Source organism: Centroberyx gerrardi, chromosome 7 (assembly GCF_048128805.1).
Source record: "Centroberyx gerrardi isolate f3 chromosome 7, fCenGer3.hap1.cur.20231027, whole genome shotgun sequence".
In the NCBI taxonomy this organism is placed as follows: Eukaryota; Metazoa; Chordata; class Actinopteri; order Beryciformes; family Berycidae; genus Centroberyx; species Centroberyx gerrardi.
Window position 1 is genome coordinate 19,899,021 of NC_136003.1, and position 17,003 is coordinate 19,916,023.

At 42.0% G+C, this 17,003-nt stretch overlaps 3 protein-coding genes across 5 annotated transcripts; 1 reads left to right on the plus strand and 2 right to left on the minus strand.

Annotated features, from left to right (window-relative positions):
* Positions 1 to 11: 11 nt before the first annotated feature.
* LOC139930947 (tripartite motif-containing protein 16-like protein) lies at positions 12 to 3,498 on the minus strand. Of its 2 annotated transcripts, XM_071924292.2 has the most exons (6): positions 2,797 to 3,498; positions 2,330 to 2,425; positions 1,923 to 2,156; positions 1,409 to 1,580; positions 1,085 to 1,171; positions 12 to 934 (listed from the first exon to the last, which is right to left on the minus strand). In XM_071924292.2, exons 1-6 carry the CDS (start codon positions 3,253 to 3,255, stop codon positions 360 to 362), a joined length of 1,623 nt encoding a protein of 540 aa, XP_071780393.1. In that variant the 5' UTR covers positions 3,256 to 3,498; the 3' UTR covers positions 12 to 359. The 2 variants fall into 2 exon arrangements, with proteins under 2 accessions (XP_071780393.1, XP_078141095.1); XM_078284969.1 differs by lacking the exon at positions 1,923 to 2,156.
* Positions 3,499 to 4,503: 1,005 nt separating this feature from the next.
* ush1ga (Usher syndrome 1Ga (autosomal recessive)) lies at positions 4,504 to 11,077 on the minus strand. Of its 2 annotated transcripts, XM_071924296.2 has the most exons (4): positions 10,817 to 11,077; positions 6,409 to 6,862; positions 5,516 to 6,321; positions 4,504 to 5,343 (listed from the first exon to the last, which is right to left on the minus strand). In XM_071924296.2, the coding sequence occupies exons 1-4, from the start codon at positions 10,978 to 10,980 to the stop codon at positions 5,340 to 5,342; spliced, it is 1,428 nt and encodes a 475-aa protein (XP_071780397.1). In that variant the 5' UTR covers positions 10,981 to 11,077; the 3' UTR covers positions 4,504 to 5,339. The 2 variants fall into 2 exon arrangements, with proteins under 2 accessions (XP_071780397.1, XP_071780396.1); XM_071924295.1 differs by lacking the exon at positions 4,504 to 5,343 and having other exon boundaries at positions 5,512 to 6,321.
* A 2,926-nt stretch (positions 11,078 to 14,003) lies between these two features.
* Positions 14,004 to 16,795, plus strand: otop2 (otopetrin 2). Its single transcript, XM_071924291.2, has 6 exons — positions 14,004 to 14,442; positions 14,570 to 14,706; positions 14,827 to 14,885; positions 15,171 to 15,310; positions 15,397 to 16,247; positions 16,340 to 16,795. Exons 1-6 carry the CDS (start codon positions 14,004 to 14,006, stop codon positions 16,508 to 16,510), a joined length of 1,797 nt encoding a protein of 598 aa, XP_071780392.2. The 3' UTR covers positions 16,511 to 16,795.
* The last annotated feature ends 208 nt before the right edge of the window (positions 16,796 to 17,003 follow it).

Below are 17,003 nucleotides of genomic sequence, written 5' to 3' on the forward strand. Positions count from 1 at the left end.
TCAATACTCTCATAACTACAATAATCCAGCAATGTAAATAAGCTCATAAAATAGCTGACAGACATTGAAGCAGTTTGATCACTGAATAAACTTGTGAAACAAATAAAGCAATTGCTGGCAGGTAATTGCATTTTTTTTTTCATACCAGCTTCCAGAGTAGTGAAACTGCAGTACATTTCTAACACCCATATATAAATTAATTGTGTACATGTTGCACAGTCACCACTAGATGGTAGTAAGTATAACCTTCTGTGACACTAATTTACTTCAATGAAAAAAAAATCCTCCATGTATACCTTGTTATACAAACAAAATAAACATTCAAAATGTGCTGATTTTCCTTTTACAACCTCACATTCCTAACAATCTGGGGTGGCAGGTGTTGGCATATTGTGCATTGTGTTTGCATTAATCAGAGAAACTATATTGTCCTTCTTTGAGAGCCAGGCAGTAGCATACAAGGGCTCTATGAAATCAGCCTTGTACTTGTGGAGCAGCGTGATAGAGCCGGTCACATCATAGAAGGCAATAGAGCCTTGATAAAAGTCAACATATAACCCAATCCTTGTGATATCAGTGCCTTCTAAGGGTGTCTCTACACCGGCATGCCAGGCAGAGAAACCTCGCCTGTTCCTTCCCAGACACCAAGAAAAGTCATTCCCAGTGATGCAGCTAGTGTTTTGCTCTCCCTTACGATCAATGCTCTTATATGTGACTCCTATGTGTGCACCCTCCCCACTCAGCTCCATTTCAATGTAATGCCTCCCCAGGTAAAGGCTCTCTGAGGTCATTGCCTGACGCCAATACTCAAAGCGCCCAGGGTTGTCTGGGTAGCTGTGCTGCCAGGGGCTGGTGTTGGTCAGCTTTCTGCTGTCCTCTGTCAATCGTAGGAAATGATGGGTGGTGTCTGGGTCAAAGGTCAAACTCCTTGTATCTATAGGGGAAATACATTTGTCATTGCATGTAATTGGAGTGTCACTTATATGCTAAAAAAAAGGGACAATGAGCATCTGTATTCAAAGAATAGAAAACACAAAAATGAATTTGTTGCATGTACATTAAAAACCTTAAAAACAGTATTTACATTTCAAGAAGCCCTCTCGGGTTTCAGGGTCAGGCAGGGGTGAAGGCTGAGATTCTGCCATCTGGGCTTGGGCCATGGCTTTAGTACCTAGGGTATCAGTCATCAGAGAGGTTATTCTGTTTTTTGGTAAGACATTATGGTTTATAAATATATTGAATAAATAAATAGATAGATAAAAAACATGAAAAGATGGAGAAGAACAAACAAAGAAGAAATAAAAACAGCACAGAGCAAGATCCACTGGAGAAGTATTGTTGAGGCACTTTTCGCCACAAGGAGCCACAAGATGTAAGGTAAGGAATAAAATATGTACTGTACACCCACCACTTTTGCAGACTGTCATCAGTTTGTCCCTGTAGGAGGAGAGGATTTGGTCACACAGCTCCTGGGTAGCATCAGTCACCACATGACTGAAAGAGGCTAGATGGTCCATGAGGTTGACGTACACACCAGGCAGACACACGTCCACCACTCCTTTCTTCCACTCTGAGTACTCCTACAACAAGCAAAATGAAAGTAACCATACACTGTAACTCATAATAACCCTTCAAGATCACATGATGAAGTGACATAAAACTGTTAAATAACCTGCAACTCCTTTTCACTGATCCAGCACTAAGACAGTGTTTTTTTTTCCCGTGAAATGAATGAAAGGAATTTTGTCAGATATGCCTACTCTGTATACACTGTCAACACTCCAAAATCCAAAATAAACCGTCTGTCTCAGAGAACATTCTGTACTAATCCCCAGGTATCAGATCATATGAGACATTAGGTTGACACTGACAGGGCAAAGCTGTGTCTTAAATTTGTTTTTTAATATCCTATATATTTTTACCCGCAGGAAGTCGACATGGGTCTTGTTCCTGGACAGTCTGTCCATTTGAGCCAAGGTTTTCGTCAGCTCTGCCCGCCTCTGCTCCAGATATGCCTGTATGCCCTCTGCCTGTTTGAGGGCCTGTCTCTGCTCTCCCTCCAGTACCTCCACTACCCCTCTTCTGGCCTCCTCCACCGCTGTCTGCAGCCTGGCAAACTGCTCCTCAATAACAACACCAACCCCTGCCACAGAAGACTGAAGGGGCAGAGAGCAATTACAGATACACACACAGAATAAAACACTGAAGGCTAGAATATGACGATAAGATAATAATATCTTGTGAGGTTGTGCTGGGCCGTTGTGCATTAGATCAATAAATTATAACACAGACAGTGGATTCTGGTGTAACATTTGCCTACGCAGTGTACCTTAATTGAGGCATTGTTGCTCTGTAGCTTTCCAACTGCCTTCTCAGCTGCTGAGACGCTCTGGGTAATCTCTACTTGTTTCTTCTGCAATTCGGTCTGCATACAATCAAACACAAGTGCAACAGATACTACATCAGGTTCTCAAACAAGACCATATGTTGGGACAAATGCCAGAGGATTACTAACATACCGTAACTGAGCATTTTGCCCTCTTTTTCCCTATTTGTAAGAGGGAAGTTAAAGCTCAGTAATCAGACTTAGGAATTCTATTTCAGATATAACAGTCAGTATTAAAAAGAAAAGTTTGTGATAATCAAATGAGAAGTCTGCCAACATGTCTTTCTACTAGACATCAGGCCTTGCATGCACAGGAACATAAATTAATGTCACTTTGTGTTATACACTGTGTGAAATTTATTGTATTTTGAGTGAGTGTGTGTGTGTTTATGTGAGTGTGTGTTTAAGACCTCAATTTCTTTACGCGCCTCCCCTACAGATGCAGATGTGTGCCCATCATGCTCCTGGCTCTCGCAGTCCCGACACACACAGCATCCATCTGCCAGGCAGAAGCGTTCAAGAGGAAGATGATGGACCTCACACGTCCGACACTCAATGTCGTGGAGGGGATCCACCAGCCGATGGTTTTGAAACTTGACGTTCTCCAGATGGGGCCTGAGATGGGATTCACAGTAAGACACTAGGCAGGTCAGGCAGGATTTTACGGCCTTGCTGTGGTTCTCGATGCAGGAGTCACATAGCACATCATCCGGGAGCAGCGTGTCAGAGGACTGGCTGTTACTGTCCCCAGATGCAGCCGTGCTGGTAGGATCCCCCAGGTCTTTGTTTGCGTGAGAGTTGTCCTGTTTTTCACAAGGTGGCGGATTCTCTTTCATGTTCTCCTCATTGTTTGTGCCGGGAGTCTCCATGTCTGAGTGTGACCTACTGTAGTCTCTGCCCGATCAGCCGTAGATACAGCCCCTCTACTCACTGGAGATCTGAACTGGTGAAGCTTCGTGCTAAACTGTCACAAGGCCTAACTTCGCCACACTCCGACACTGCTCTTTCCTGTCTTTATTGCAATCCGAGGACCCTCATGAGCGCATACGGAAAGAATTGAGAACCACGCCTAAGATCTTTTGTTGAGTCAGCCAGCCAAAGCATTCTCATTTTTCACCCCTCCCCTGTTTTTCCCTTCTCTTTCCCCTGTAACCAACCTCACTAAGCTCAAGACGCAGCTTGACCAGATCACGGAGATGAGGGGAGGAAATGATGCGTGTATTGTAGCCCAGCCAAGCAGGGGAGTAAATGTACTCTTGTTCATTACCTATAAGCTACTGACTTGACTTGTTTCTTGTTGTCTTTTTACTTTCAAATTCTGTGACAATAATGAATTAATAGAGCTAGAGATGTACACATCAAAACTGTACACGGATACTATTCTAGTTGACATTATCACAAATAAGTCATTCACTGAGACCTCGGCTGAACACTGTTATAGGACCTTTGAGGAGGAGGCTGACAGTGTTTCCTTTTGATAACGGAGTTATGCTGGAATTCTCAGAAGCACTGAGTTTCCAGACAGCAGTACTTATCTACCACTTCCTGACTTCATGTCATGCAGTACATAGTGAGGAGGCACTGACCCTTGTGTTGTGTGTGAGCAGCTGGTGCAGGATTATTATGACTAGTTGAAGATGCCAAAACAGCCATTTTCCCCTTTCATACACACACACACACACACACACACACACACACACACACACACACACACACACACATACTTGGGAGAAGCAGGAAATGTAAATAGGTAGCTAGAGTTCCTGCCATGGTAGACTGTCTTTGTAAACAGGTAATGACTGAGACTGTATTTTCAATGACCTGTAGTTCTGAAACTGCGTAATAAAGAACAGTATAATAGACATGTTGCTAAGCAGGAACCCAGCAATTTTCAGGAAATTATACTTTAGGTACATAAATGAATGAGTATCAGTGTACTTTCTTACATTGTTCTATCTCCCAAGATAGAGTATATGGATACCTCAGTGAAGTAGAATACAGCATAATTTAAATTAGTACTTTTATTAAGCCAAAAGTCCACTTGAAAAATGTTCCTTTTTAAAAAATTAGACATTCAATGTTGACATCTTTTCCTTTTCAGATGTAGCCTATATCTGCCTATATTAAAAACTATTCAAGACACAAACTGTTGACAAGACTATGACATAGACAGGATATGAGTGCTATAAAGGTTTATACCTCACTGCATATTCACTGGACATGCAAAATATAGAACTAAAACATGTTATTTTGTGTATTAGAAAAATATGTATCTAAAGATGACATGTTTTCACACAATGCACAATACTATAGAGTATTCAAAAACAGGATTCAATATATTTGCTCACTGACTCTGCAAACAATTGGCCTGCATTGCTAGTGAGCCAAACTTGGATTGACATGGCTCACTGTATGTAAACATGTACAGATGTGAAATATGACTGCACATCAGCTGAGTGAGTCAAGGAAAAAAATGTTTTTAAAATTGATTAATAAACAAATTGTCATTAAATGAATGTCCAAAGCATCTATTACAAAATACATTTAAACAAATGCACAGGCACAAGCAATGCAGGCACATGAGATGGTAGGACTTACCCCACAGGGGCAAACATGTTCAGGGGACACAGACCCCACAATCGACTCTCCATTAATTATGCCACTTGACATACAAGGACACTGCAGGACACTGTACTCTGATAATCGTCATTGAGTTTGTTCATTCATGCAGTGCGGTGGACTCCCGTAACTCTGTAAGGCTATGATCAGGACAAACCGTCAGTGATTTTCCTGAGTCTAACAACACAAGGTAAAATCACGACAATGTCCTTTCTGCTTTGTTACCACAGAGTTACCAGAGGAGGTAAATCATTAAGTCCATACATGACACTCTCTCCACAGTGCTCCACTGACCTTTAAGGCTAGATAAGCATGCAGCAGGAGGATCATCATGTTATCTGTAGAGTAAAATGGAAGACAAGAGAGGAACCATTTCAGAATAAACCATGTTTGTAACAGAAGAGGTTTTCATTTGAAAATTAAATTTCCTCAATGGCTAGATCTCTATGACTAGAAGAGAGATGCATCATTAAAAATCTCATTAAAAAAACAACAACAACCAGCACTTACAGTTCTGTGTCCTCAATGCAGTCTGGGTCCTCAATGGTCTCCAGGCGTCTCTTACAAGCATCTAAGATCTTCTTCCTCGGTCCTAAGGGGATGTGGATGCTCTTGAGGTCATGGTCAGAGCACAGCAATAGCGCTTCGAGGTCGATCTTCTCCCTCTTGAAGATGGAGGTAAACTCGCTCATGCTCTGGGTGGCCAGGAAGACCTCCAGGGGGTTTGTCTCAGGCTCATCGTCGTCGTCCAGCCCCAGCTCCACCTCGTCCCAGGGCAACTCCTGCACGTTCCTCTCCTGCAGGCTGCGTGCACTGCCGATGCTGTCTTCATCCAGATTCGGGGAATGCTGCAGCCTGCTGCGTAAACGTACGGTATCGGCTGACCGGCCCATGCCCGCCACACTGGCCTCATCCCGTCCACCTAGGCCAAACATCCCCCCACTCACATAGTTCCTCCTAAAAACCATGGTGCCCAGACCAGGCCGGTTGAACAGGGAGTCGTGGCCTGAGTCGGTGCTGATCTCAGAATAGTCCACATCGGGCCCATGGAGGTCCGGCTCGCTGATGGCACGTGAAATGGCATCGTCATTGATTCCAGAGAACATGTCACGAACATTGCGGCGGCCACGGTCCTTTGGGTTGACATAGGTCCCCTGTTTGACGAACATGACATCGTTGCCCAGCTGAAGGCCAGAGAGGGAGCGAACACTCTTCCTTCCATCCTCATAGATTTTGAAGGTCCCATCCCCTTGTTTCCTCCTCTCCAACTTCTTCTGGATCTTTGTCTTCCCCCGGTTTGTGGCATGAAAAGTAGCCTTACAGGACAGGAATAACACAGAAATTAGTCACAAGCATATCAACTGAAAAGTAAGAGTAAGAGTAGATTTGTGAAAAATCCTGACCTGAGAATATGGCACACTGACGGTGGTTGGATTGAAGTTGTGCATCTTGCGGCTCACAGAGCTGCTGGTGTAACTGGAAAAGCTCATGACATCTGATATAGAAGTCTCAGATGCCTCCTTATGGAACTTCCGCTCCATACGCTTGTGGTGCTTCTTCTGCATCTTCACACACTCTTTGATTCGCCGCTCAGCTTCACGAAACGCCCGGTCCTTCAGCTTGCTGACAAGCTTGGGGTTGAGGGCTGTCTGCTTGGCAGCAATGGAGTCCAGGTAGCGGACACAGTCCATGTGACTCTTTGCGGCGGCCATGTCCAACGGCGTGTGGTAGTCGTTGTCCAGGCACCATATGTTGGCACCGAAAGACACCAGGAAGGAGAGGCAGTTGTGGTGACCATTGGCAGCCCCCAGGTGGAGCGGCGTGTTCCCCCATATGTCACACTTGTCAGGGTTTCCTCTGTGTGCGGAAGAAATAAGTTAGATACCACCTTTAGACTCAGAGAACTTGAACAAGAGACAGAGACCAATATGTCCTACAGACTTATATATATTATCCTAGAGACTTATATATATTTCCATCTCTCTCAGACTGTTTGAAACATAAATCCCTTATAAAACACTGACCCATCATTGCTAAGAGAAGTGTCACAGTTCCAAAGGCTAAGTGTTAGCTAGGTGCAATACGAGCCAGGATACAGATTACCTTCTTCTTGTCATCTGTTTAGATGACCCTAAATATAGTGACTCACTCATGAGTAAGCTTATGATTTTTTGATTATGTTTTCAGCACTGACCTGCCATCCATGGGTTGTTCATGGAGCCTTAATTAATAATTTAAAGCCTAAACATTACGTGGCCTTTATGCATCTGAAAAAAGATCACAGATCTCTTCTAGGCTATAAACCATTTTAAAAGGCTCAAACCAACTGACAAATGGCAGGATGGTTTGATTAATCATATCCAGCACAGGGAATTTATTATTATTTGGGGGCATATCGCCAATAATATCATCAGGGCTCACCCTTGGCCAACAGCCCACGACCTTAGGGTTACCTCTACTTGTGCTACACTGTTGCTGTTGGTCTGTAATATGACCACAGGCTTGCCAGCATTGCCATTACACTACCTGTATCCAGTTTCAGGGGGAGGCCGGATAGGTTGTGCCTGACTCAGAAGCACAACTGTGCATAGCTGGTGATGTCATGCTGGATTCCTCAAGTCATAACACATTACAGCTGGTTGGCTGATATGGAGGAAGTGTATGGAGCTTTCTCACTTCTCTTTCCCATAGGCTTACTATACAAATCTATGATGACTCATCTATTCTCTGATTACTAGAATTTTGTTGTAATTATTATTCAATCATACATTAGCATTTCCTTTTCTACTGACAATGGAAATTGTTCTAAGGAAAACAGGATGTACATGTAATACACAAGCTGTAGGTGACCACTGCAACTTTGTATTGCATGGGACTCGAATTTCAACTCAAATTTTTTGTCCATCTTTCAGTTAAGAACCTCCTGGTGAGTGGTCCCTCCTCTGAATTTACATTTTTATTGGATTGACTGTCTTATCCTTGCATAGCATCAGTTCTCCAATGGAGCCATGTACAGACTGTTCAATATTTGATGAGATGGAGGTGAAGCCATTGTAGAAGCTCAGATATATTATTAATGGATAGAGTTGTAAGGTTTTCACAGGGAATGTGTGTCAGATCTGCTAGACCCAACCAGGGCAGCGATTAGCACCCTCTCACCTGCAGACCCTGATTTCAACCCCCAAGGCCTTTGGCCTGGACAGGATTGGGTTCTTATTCTGAGAGCGCAGTGGACAGACAAACACCTCAGTGAAATGGTCATGGTTTGCTACAGTTTGAAGGTGATAGAATGGTTGTCATCATTGTGTGAGATATGATGTACTTGGCTAACAGCCCAGGAGGCACCAATAAAACAACCATCAAACACAAAATAACACTGTTAACTCGGCACAGAAACACTGAAATAGATAAAGGAACATGAAATGTTATAAATTGAAATCATAAGATAAACTGCAATTAGCCCAGCAGTATGTTATGTTATGTTTACTTTGAGACGAAATATTTATTACCTAACTAAACTCAGATTGTATAATAGGCTTGTCTCAGGTAAGGACTTCCTTACATAATAGCTTTATCTATAATAATTTATGTTTCTCCCTGTAAAATGCTGATCACAATAGTAACAGGGCTGCTTTCCTCTTATCCCTCCCCTGTTCTTTATCACATTGTGGGGTGTTTCGCCTTCAATCCCAGTGACAGCTTGATGTTACTGTACACTCAATGCAATATATCTGCCACACATAGCACAGTACTGCATTGTCCCCATAAAGTTGTCAAGCAGCATTAAACTTCTCTTCATTATTTCCCTGGGTCTCACGAGTTTGGCGCCTCTGTGAAACATTATGGCAGCTTTTAATATTTACTTTTAGAACCAAATGTCAGTCAGGCTTTATTATTGAGGGCCAGTTTATGTTTTCTGTTATCAAGGGAATGCTGTGTCCTTGTGAGGTAAATGCCTTCAATGCCTTGTTTACACTTATTCCGTGGGAAATTTAGGGTATACCTAACCGTAACCCCTGTATTTTCACATAGCTCTAGCTATGAAATCCTTCTTGGTTTGCTGCCTGTGTGTTTTAAGAATGCAGAAGGGACCAGAGAACATAAATGCCCTGAGCACTTCCTTATTTGTGCTCCTACATTGCTATTGCATTCAAGCAACTTGCACCAATCTATTATGTGTGATGTAAGAAAGCTTTACCAATATCAAAACATGGTGGCACACACACTGAGCAACCGTGTTGTTTCACTGTTATAATGAGTTACTCAAACTTTACTCAATTATGCACATTCATAATGGGCCCATTTTTCTGGCTGGCAGGCTAACCAGGTCAGCCACAAAGGGAGAGAAATAGGCTTTTGTGTGTTTCCCGGTCCTAACTGTCCCTTCATACAGTATGACATTTGCACACATTGCTGAAGTATAGGCCAACATTTCTTTGTAGCCTACTTTGTCTCACCTTGAAATGGCATATATCCATTATAAATGTGAAAAACAGAGATAAAAGCCACAATGATTTTTCTGGTGAAAACTCATTTCAAGTAAAAACTTTTGTTCCGTAACTGTTACATAATGGAACATAAACTTCAACACAATGGCCAGCAATTTCCATCATATTCATGCCAAAGGTAAAAGTCAAATGCTGCAGCTTCTTAAAATAAAGGTATGTCCTGTTTCTCTGGTAAATCATTTCCCTTTGCATTCAATTATGTTATGTAATCATACAGGCCAGTTACCTCTGCATATTAAGCTCTCAGACCAAAATACTAAAACACTGCATTTACTTAATTACATTTGTTCATAATTTAAAAATGAAAAATATTTAACTATGTGTTTTAAAAAAAGTCATTGTCAGGCTTTGATCACAGGATTTCAGAGTTTTATTTCAGCCTAAAAAAGTGGGTTAAGTAGCCTGTTCCAAAAATGAAACCCGTACACATTCAAAGGTGGATAAGGTGGAGGTTAAGCAGGTTTACCCTTCACTATCCCTACAATAAGATAAGATCAAATAAGACAGCACTTTATTAATCCCCTTGGGGAAATTCAGGAATATAGCCTACTCAAATATATAATACCCCCTAAGTATGATTTCTTGGCCAGGTTTCAGAGCTGGCCAAATAGTACAAAATACAGTCTACACATTTCCAATATGCATGTGCCTGAAGCCGCCCATGTGAGCCATCACTCAGCATCTCATGCCTGAGGCTGATCTGTGTTGACATGTCAGAGCCTGTCCATTTGCATCTCTCCTCGAGGCTAGTTTGTCACGTTTAACTCTGGACTAGTTGTAGCACCTTGGAAAAGGTGACCTACATTCGTGGTGGTGTATTGTTACAGTGGCAGAAGCGTTTTTCTTTTCAAATGGCTCTTTTTGACTGTACTGTTTGGACTGAACAACAGTACAAAAACTATCTTCAAGTAATTTAGTCTAATCTTAAAACCAATTCGTTCTCGAAACGAATGTCCTGAAACGAGTCGATTGGGCGAGTTATAGTGTCACTTGTTTCTCATGCAAATAAAGTTTATGAGAATAAAGAATTTCTTAGAATTTCTTCTCAAGTGTAGAATGATCTGCCATATTCTGCCTTGATATTGATATGGAAAAAATCCTGAAACAGGCGAAAGTGTCTCACCCCGTTGCGTTGGCAGAAGTGTACACTTGCTTTGAGAAAAAATAGATTTAATTACAGAATATGCATGAGTTAACGTGGACATTGTTTCATGCTGGTGGCTGTAGCCTAGCCTAGTGCATGCAGTGCGCACACGATATGATGGGCCTTTTATTTGAGGAGCAGCTGGCTTTATATACCCACCCCCTTCCTACGATCAGCCGCAGAGCCTCCAGGTTGCCGTGATAAGCAGCCCATAACGTCGGTGTCATGCCATCTTCGTCCGGTGCGTTGAGATCTTTCCGCGTAGCCTCCCTCAGCAGGTCCAGGTAGCCGTCCCGGGCCGCCTTGTGGTACCTGTCATTCATGGTGCAGAATTAATCCAACCTCGACCCCGTTCCGTTTGATCATCATCATCATCGTCCGGCCATGTAGTGGGCGCTGACCGGCCGAGGTGCCACTTTGCCCCACTGTCCCACCACAGCCAGTGTCTCTCCTACACAGTAGAGCCGAGAGACAGAGGCAGAGCGCGTCGGTATCCAGGGGCAGCCGGCACCGGGATGCGCACCGCATGGCTAACAGTGCTCCCGGTGGCCAATGTGGTCCACCTCAGACTGGGGCCCTGCTGTGGTGGACCCTCAAAACACCATTCATCTCTTTACATATTGCCTATGGCTGACTTGAGCACTATAATATTCCTATAATATTGCGATAGGGATCTGTAGTGCGTCTGAGGTAAACCGAGTCGTGACCTTATGGGATTTTTATTTCATATAGTATCCCTATAATATTCCTATGATATTCCTATATGGACTTGTAGTGTCTGTGATAGGCCTACTCAGCAGTGAGTTTATAATGACCCTTTCTTGATGATATATATAAGTTGTTTTTTTTAATCTCCTATGGTATCACTATAATATTCCTATGATATTCCTATAGGGATTTATAGTGTGTCTGTACTGTTTTAAATGACATTATCGTACTCTATGGTGTGTTTTATCTCCTACGGTACCACTATAATATTCCTATAAGAGGGAATTTCTAGTTTCACTGGTAGGCTATTTGAATGACATAGCCTGTCCTTCTAAAATATTTTTGTAAGGGCAGTTAAATTAATGTAAGTGGGGCCTACAGGTACTAAAAAGGAACATAAAAAAATTATTTGTGTGTTGAGTGCCTTTGGTGCTGATGATATTCTGTCAGTTTAGGCCTATAGCTTAGAGATTTGGCTACAACCCTATGGGTCAAGCAAAGTAGGTACAGATGTCACTCTACTAATTGCTGAAAAGAACAATATTTTCATCCACTTCCATTAGGTTTATCTGGAATATTTTCATTTTAATTAAGTTTAATTTGTATAGCCTAAATCTCAAAACTTTTCTGAATTTTTCATTATTTCCAAAATGTTTATGACATGGGTCTAGTAAGGCGATAACCCATTTATAACTCAGGGATAAACTCATTCAGGATAGAGGTTTCACTTTAGCAGAAGAATTGGTGTACTATTTCAGAAAATGCTTGTGTTCATTCTTTCCACACAAAATACGCAACCAATATTCTACTTTTAACTGTTTCAAATGGTAACAAAGATCAGCAATATACTTCTGCCAGAGCAACAATCTTAATGCCATCATCACCCTAAAGTGACAGTCATTTCTCATTTTGTAAATTGAAATCACAATTAAAGAGGTTAAAGAATCTCTTGCATAATGGCAATTTTTTCTCAGTGTGATTGAGACATATACAAGCAGTCATGTAATAGAACAAGTCATTCTAGTAACACTTTGCTCCTTATTCCGTATTTCCCTGTTCTTCTCAATAAGGTATTGTTCTCCGTCAGAGGCTTCCTCATTTACTGTCAAGATTTTAAAAAAAGACTTGATTCACACAAGGAAGGGATCAATGTGTCTTCTGATGAAGTGTTGACATGGTTGTTGGCTGTTGCAATGGGAAAGTGACATTGCTCTCAACCCCACCCTAATGCCAAGGATATCAATTAGCCTAAGTACTGATCTGACAAAAAGATAATTTCACATGTTTTAACCTATTGCTCAGGGACTGGAAGTGGCCAGACATACTGGCCAATTGAAACTTCCATGACAATAGGCATGGATGGAGCCCAGCCTTTTCATGTACTACACCTTAGGCATTTTGCATTAGAAAAGGAGCAGAGGCCCATTTCTTCCATGTCACATGAATAGCATTAACGCACTGAAAGTATTCCCTTCAAGCACTGAATCAAAAAGATTGTCAAGTGGGGTTTGCTACGCCCATTTAGAGAATTTTGACCACATTTTGATTGTGAGGTGCACCTGTGCTCTGCTGCAGGGCAAAAGTGGATAAACTTTTGCAGTACAACCAAACTCAACACATAAAGCCTCTAAAGTGTTTAAATGCAAATGGGTAATGGAAAAACTTTTTTTTTTGATCAATTCACGTGTTATCCAATTCTGTTGTTCTCAACTTTCATCATATTTATTTTGGACATGTTGTTAAAACTTCTATAACGAATGATTGGCATTAAAAATGTATAATGTCAAATCAAAAAAGTTGCTGTTAATCTGAAAAGGAACCGGTTTCTTGTATTGTGGATGTCGTGAAAAAAGGCTTTTCTTGGAAAACTCTTTTGAACTTTACATGAATATTTTGTGCAAAACACACTGTGTGTGGTAATAATATGGTATTGTTCATAACAGATTTATTGACATTTATGACTCTTTGTACACAAAGTCCAACGTAAACCACAGTGGCTGTGGATGGATATAAAAGCCATGAAGGCTCAGACTGCTTCTCAGGATCACATCACACCAGGTAAGCTTCTATAGGTATCCTGATACTTATTCTTGATGTTTAATTCTTATTGTTGGATCAGGTCACTGATTAAATGAATGGAATTTTGAATTGTCAATGGGCCTTGCTTTTTCTATGTAGTCAATATGAGCTGTTTTCACTGATGCCAGAGTTATATCATCTGTCCTGATACTATTCTTATTTTTATCAGATATGGAGAGCTGCGTATTTATGACTGTCCCCAAGTAAAATAGCACAGTTCATCCATGTGAACAATGGCCTTTGAATATCTAAATAGCTTTGTGGATTCCCACAGAATGCAATGCTTTTAACATGCTACACCCCTTGTCATTCTTTGCCAAAACCAAAACCAAAGGAAGAAATCAAATCCCATTTGGCGATTAGAAACTGCTCTTTTGTATAGCACTGATGAGGTGACAATTATACTTGAGATTTTGGGTTCATGATAAGGTTTCGCTTGGGCGGGATCTCTCTTTAGAGGAAGCCTAAGAGTGGGTGTAGCTGTTAAACCTGTAATATCTCAAATAGAGGTGGACATAGCCAACAGCTCATTTGTGCAAAGACCTTTGGGAGAGAAATCATGTGTTTGAACACTGGCTATCCATGCGACTGTTTGACCACTGGAAATCCATGTGAACCATGTAGGATGACAGCCAAAGACAGGGAGACGGAGGAGGCCCACTTGTCCAACAACATCAATGCAGCGGGTCAAGTGGGGAGTGCTCACTGTGAACCTGACCTAACCCTTTCCTCCAGCGGAGTTGTGAGGGACCGCGGCCGGAACTGGGGTTGGCTCCTGTCTGGGATCATTTCTCTAAACGTTCTGATCCTGGGCTGCGCCTTGGTCAGCGGCAGTGCCTACAACAATGTGGCCATCGGCTCCCCTGACCTGCAGATTTTCCTCATCATTCTCCTCCTCCTCACTACCATCTGGATGCTTTATTATACCATCTACATGGCTAGGAAAGATCATGCTGTCTTTTACAAGGACGGCCACGCTGGGCCCATATGGCTCAGGGGTAAGAACTTTTTCATCCCCGTGTTATATTTGCTTGTGAATCATTCATTTAGTTACTGACCAATTTGTAATGGTTTTATAACTTTTCCTTATTCTACATTTTCCCATTCCATATTTTTTTCCTTCAGGAGGACTTGTGCTGTTTGGACTCCTCAGTCTTATCATGGACATTTTCAAGATTGCCAGCTATGTGGGCTACCTCCACTGCGATTCTGCTGTCAAAGTTGCCTTCCCTGTTGTGCAGCTTCTTTTCATAATTGTGCAGGTAAACATGCCAGCATCCTACAATGATTACATCATAAATGCTGAGTGACTGAGAAATCAATAATTTAGTTTGGTCTTTATAGTTACAAAGTTTTATGATTATTGTGAAATCAATTTTCAGACATACTTTCTGTGGATCCATGCCAAGGACTGTGTGCAGGTGCAAAGAAACATTACACGGTAGGTGATTCATAGATTTTCCTATCTGTTGCATAATTCACTGTCATTGTTAAAACGCTGTCCCATTATGTCTCATAAGTGTATGTGCAAGGTTTTTAAAGGAATATTTCACTTTGATAAAACATTTTAATTTTGTAGAAAACTTAACTGTTAACCTTTCACATTTGTTGCCTTGGAAATTCAAAGTCAAAGCTGTTAAAGCTGATCACAAAAACTTTTTGTTTCTCATCATTGTTGCCTCTTCCTTCTCTCTTTTCCCCTCGATTTTTCCCTCCTCTTATTTAGCTGTGGGCTGATGCTGACGTTCTCCACAAATCTAGTTTTGTGGATGACAGCGGTCACCGAGGAGTCCCTTCACCAAACAATCATCCCAGAATATCCAAACACAACTAAACTCTCTGGCCGAAGAATGTATACTGAAAGAGGTAATCAAAGTAGATGAAGCAATCAAAGCAGATAAAGCAATCACTGACATGCTATAACACTTCTCTCTTACTTTCTTGTCTTTCAGCAAGTTACGGCGATGATAAATGCAAGTGCAGCCACTCTTCATGTAAAGTCTTCAAGGATGCCTACTACTACCTGTACCCCTTCAACATTGAGTACAGTCTCTTTGCTTCTGCCATGGCCTACGTCATGTGGAAAAATGTTGGTAGAATAGCGGATGACCACCACCACCACAGCGCCACGTTCCGTCTCAAGGACGTATTTCTGGGTCCTGTGACGGGAATTCTCTTGGTGGTGGCGGGTCTGGCAACCTTCATAGTGTACGAGGTGGAAGTGGAGAAGGAGGACGATGAGACGAGAGACAGAGTGCTGATGATGCACTTCATCATGAATGTAGTGATAGTGAGCCTGATGTCTGTCTCCACTGTGGTCGGCTGTGCCATCTACAGGCTGGACCAGAGGGAACACGTCTCCGAGAAAAACCCCACACGCAGCCTGGATGTGGGGCTGCTGGTGGGAGCGTCGATGGGACAATTCATCATCAGTTACTTCTCTATTGTGGCTCTGGTGGCAACTGGAGCCAAGGGCTACCTGAACGGCCTCAACCTGGCCTGGGCAATCCTGACTGTGGTCCAGCTGGGCCTGCAGAACTTCTTCATCATTGAAGGCCTGCACCGGGAGCCATATCACGAGCCGGACCCGGTCACTGTGTTCACAAACCCATACGTGCTGCAGGCGAGCAAAGAGCTGAGCAGCCTCGAGGGATCAGACATGGACACCAAGTCCAGCCCGGTACTCACGGCCCACAGTCTGCACGGCCACATGTCGCACATTCCTGAGCACAGACCCAAACTGACGTGGAAGAGGAGGGTGCTGAAGGAGGTCTGCGCCTTCCTGCTGCTCGCCAACATCATTGTGAGTACAGTTCTTCCTCACTGTAGACTCTTCAAACTCACTGTCGTTGTTAAATTCCTCAAATAGTAAACATTGTCTCTTTTTGTCGACAGCTCTGGATCATGCCCGCATTTGGTGCTCGTCCCCAGTTTGACCATACCACCGAAATTGAATTTTACAAATTCAACATGTGGGCTGCTATTGTGAATATTGGACTTCCTTTTGGAATCTTCTACCGAATGCATTCAGTCGCCAGTCTCTTTGAGGTGTTCCTGACCTCATAACGCCGCAGGAGGAGGGAAGCGTACGGCGAACTGTTTTGACATTATATAAAGCAGTTTTGTATAAACTATAGTTTGTTTTGATGATGATACTCTGTTATTTCTTTATAAAGTTGTGAAGTAGAATATATATATTGACTGGCATGTATCTTTACTGTATTGTCTCTCATTATTGTGCTGTATACTTGGCATTTCATTTTGGGAATGTAAAAATTATAAATTCTATTTTCAAATTTCCAAAAAATAATTCTGACTTTGTGAAGCTGCTTTTTTACTGCTGTGATTTCATGGTTCAGCCTGTGTATCTTCAAAATAAAGGCAAGCAATAAAAGAAGCTGAGTGAATAAAGATGAATTCATTGTGTCACCTATTATGATTATTATTAAAATGATTATGATCATTATTATTATTATTATTATTATTATTATTATTAGTTGTAGTAGTAGTAGTAGGCTAGTAGTAGTAGTAGTAGTAGTAGGTCTAATACAGGAAGTGG

Coding starts and splice junctions, on each gene's coding strand:
- ush1ga (XM_071924296.2), bottom strand. CDS start 10,980: ATGAATGACAGGTACCACAAGGCGGCCCGGGACGGCTACCTGGACCTG. Junction 6,863..10,816: donor CGGCTGATCGTAGGAAGGGG/GTGGGTATATAA, acceptor TTCCGCACACAG/AGGAAACCCTGACAAGTGTG. Junction 6,322..6,408: donor TCAGTGTGCCATATTCTCAG/GTCAGGATTTTT, acceptor CTGTCCTGTAAG/GCTACTTTTCATGCCACAAA.
- LOC139930947 (XM_071924292.2), bottom strand. CDS start 3,255: ATGGAGACTCCCGGCACAAACAATGAGGAGAACATGAAAGAGAATCCG. Junction 1,581..1,922: donor CCCATGTCGACTTCCTGCGG/GTAAAAATATAT, acceptor TGCTTGTTGTAG/GAGTACTCAGAGTGGAAGAA. Junction 1,172..1,408: donor GATGACAGTCTGCAAAAGTG/GTGGGTGTACAG, acceptor CTGATACCCTAG/GTACTAAAGCCATGGCCCAA.
- otop2 (XM_071924291.2), top strand. CDS start 14,004: ATGTGTTTGAACACTGGCTATCCATGCGACTGTTTGACCACTGGAAAT. Junction 14,443..14,569: donor TGGGCCCATATGGCTCAGGG/GTAAGAACTTTT, acceptor TTTTTCCTTCAG/GAGGACTTGTGCTGTTTGGA. Junction 14,886..15,170: donor GTGCAAAGAAACATTACACG/GTAGGTGATTCA, acceptor CCTCTTATTTAG/CTGTGGGCTGATGCTGACGT.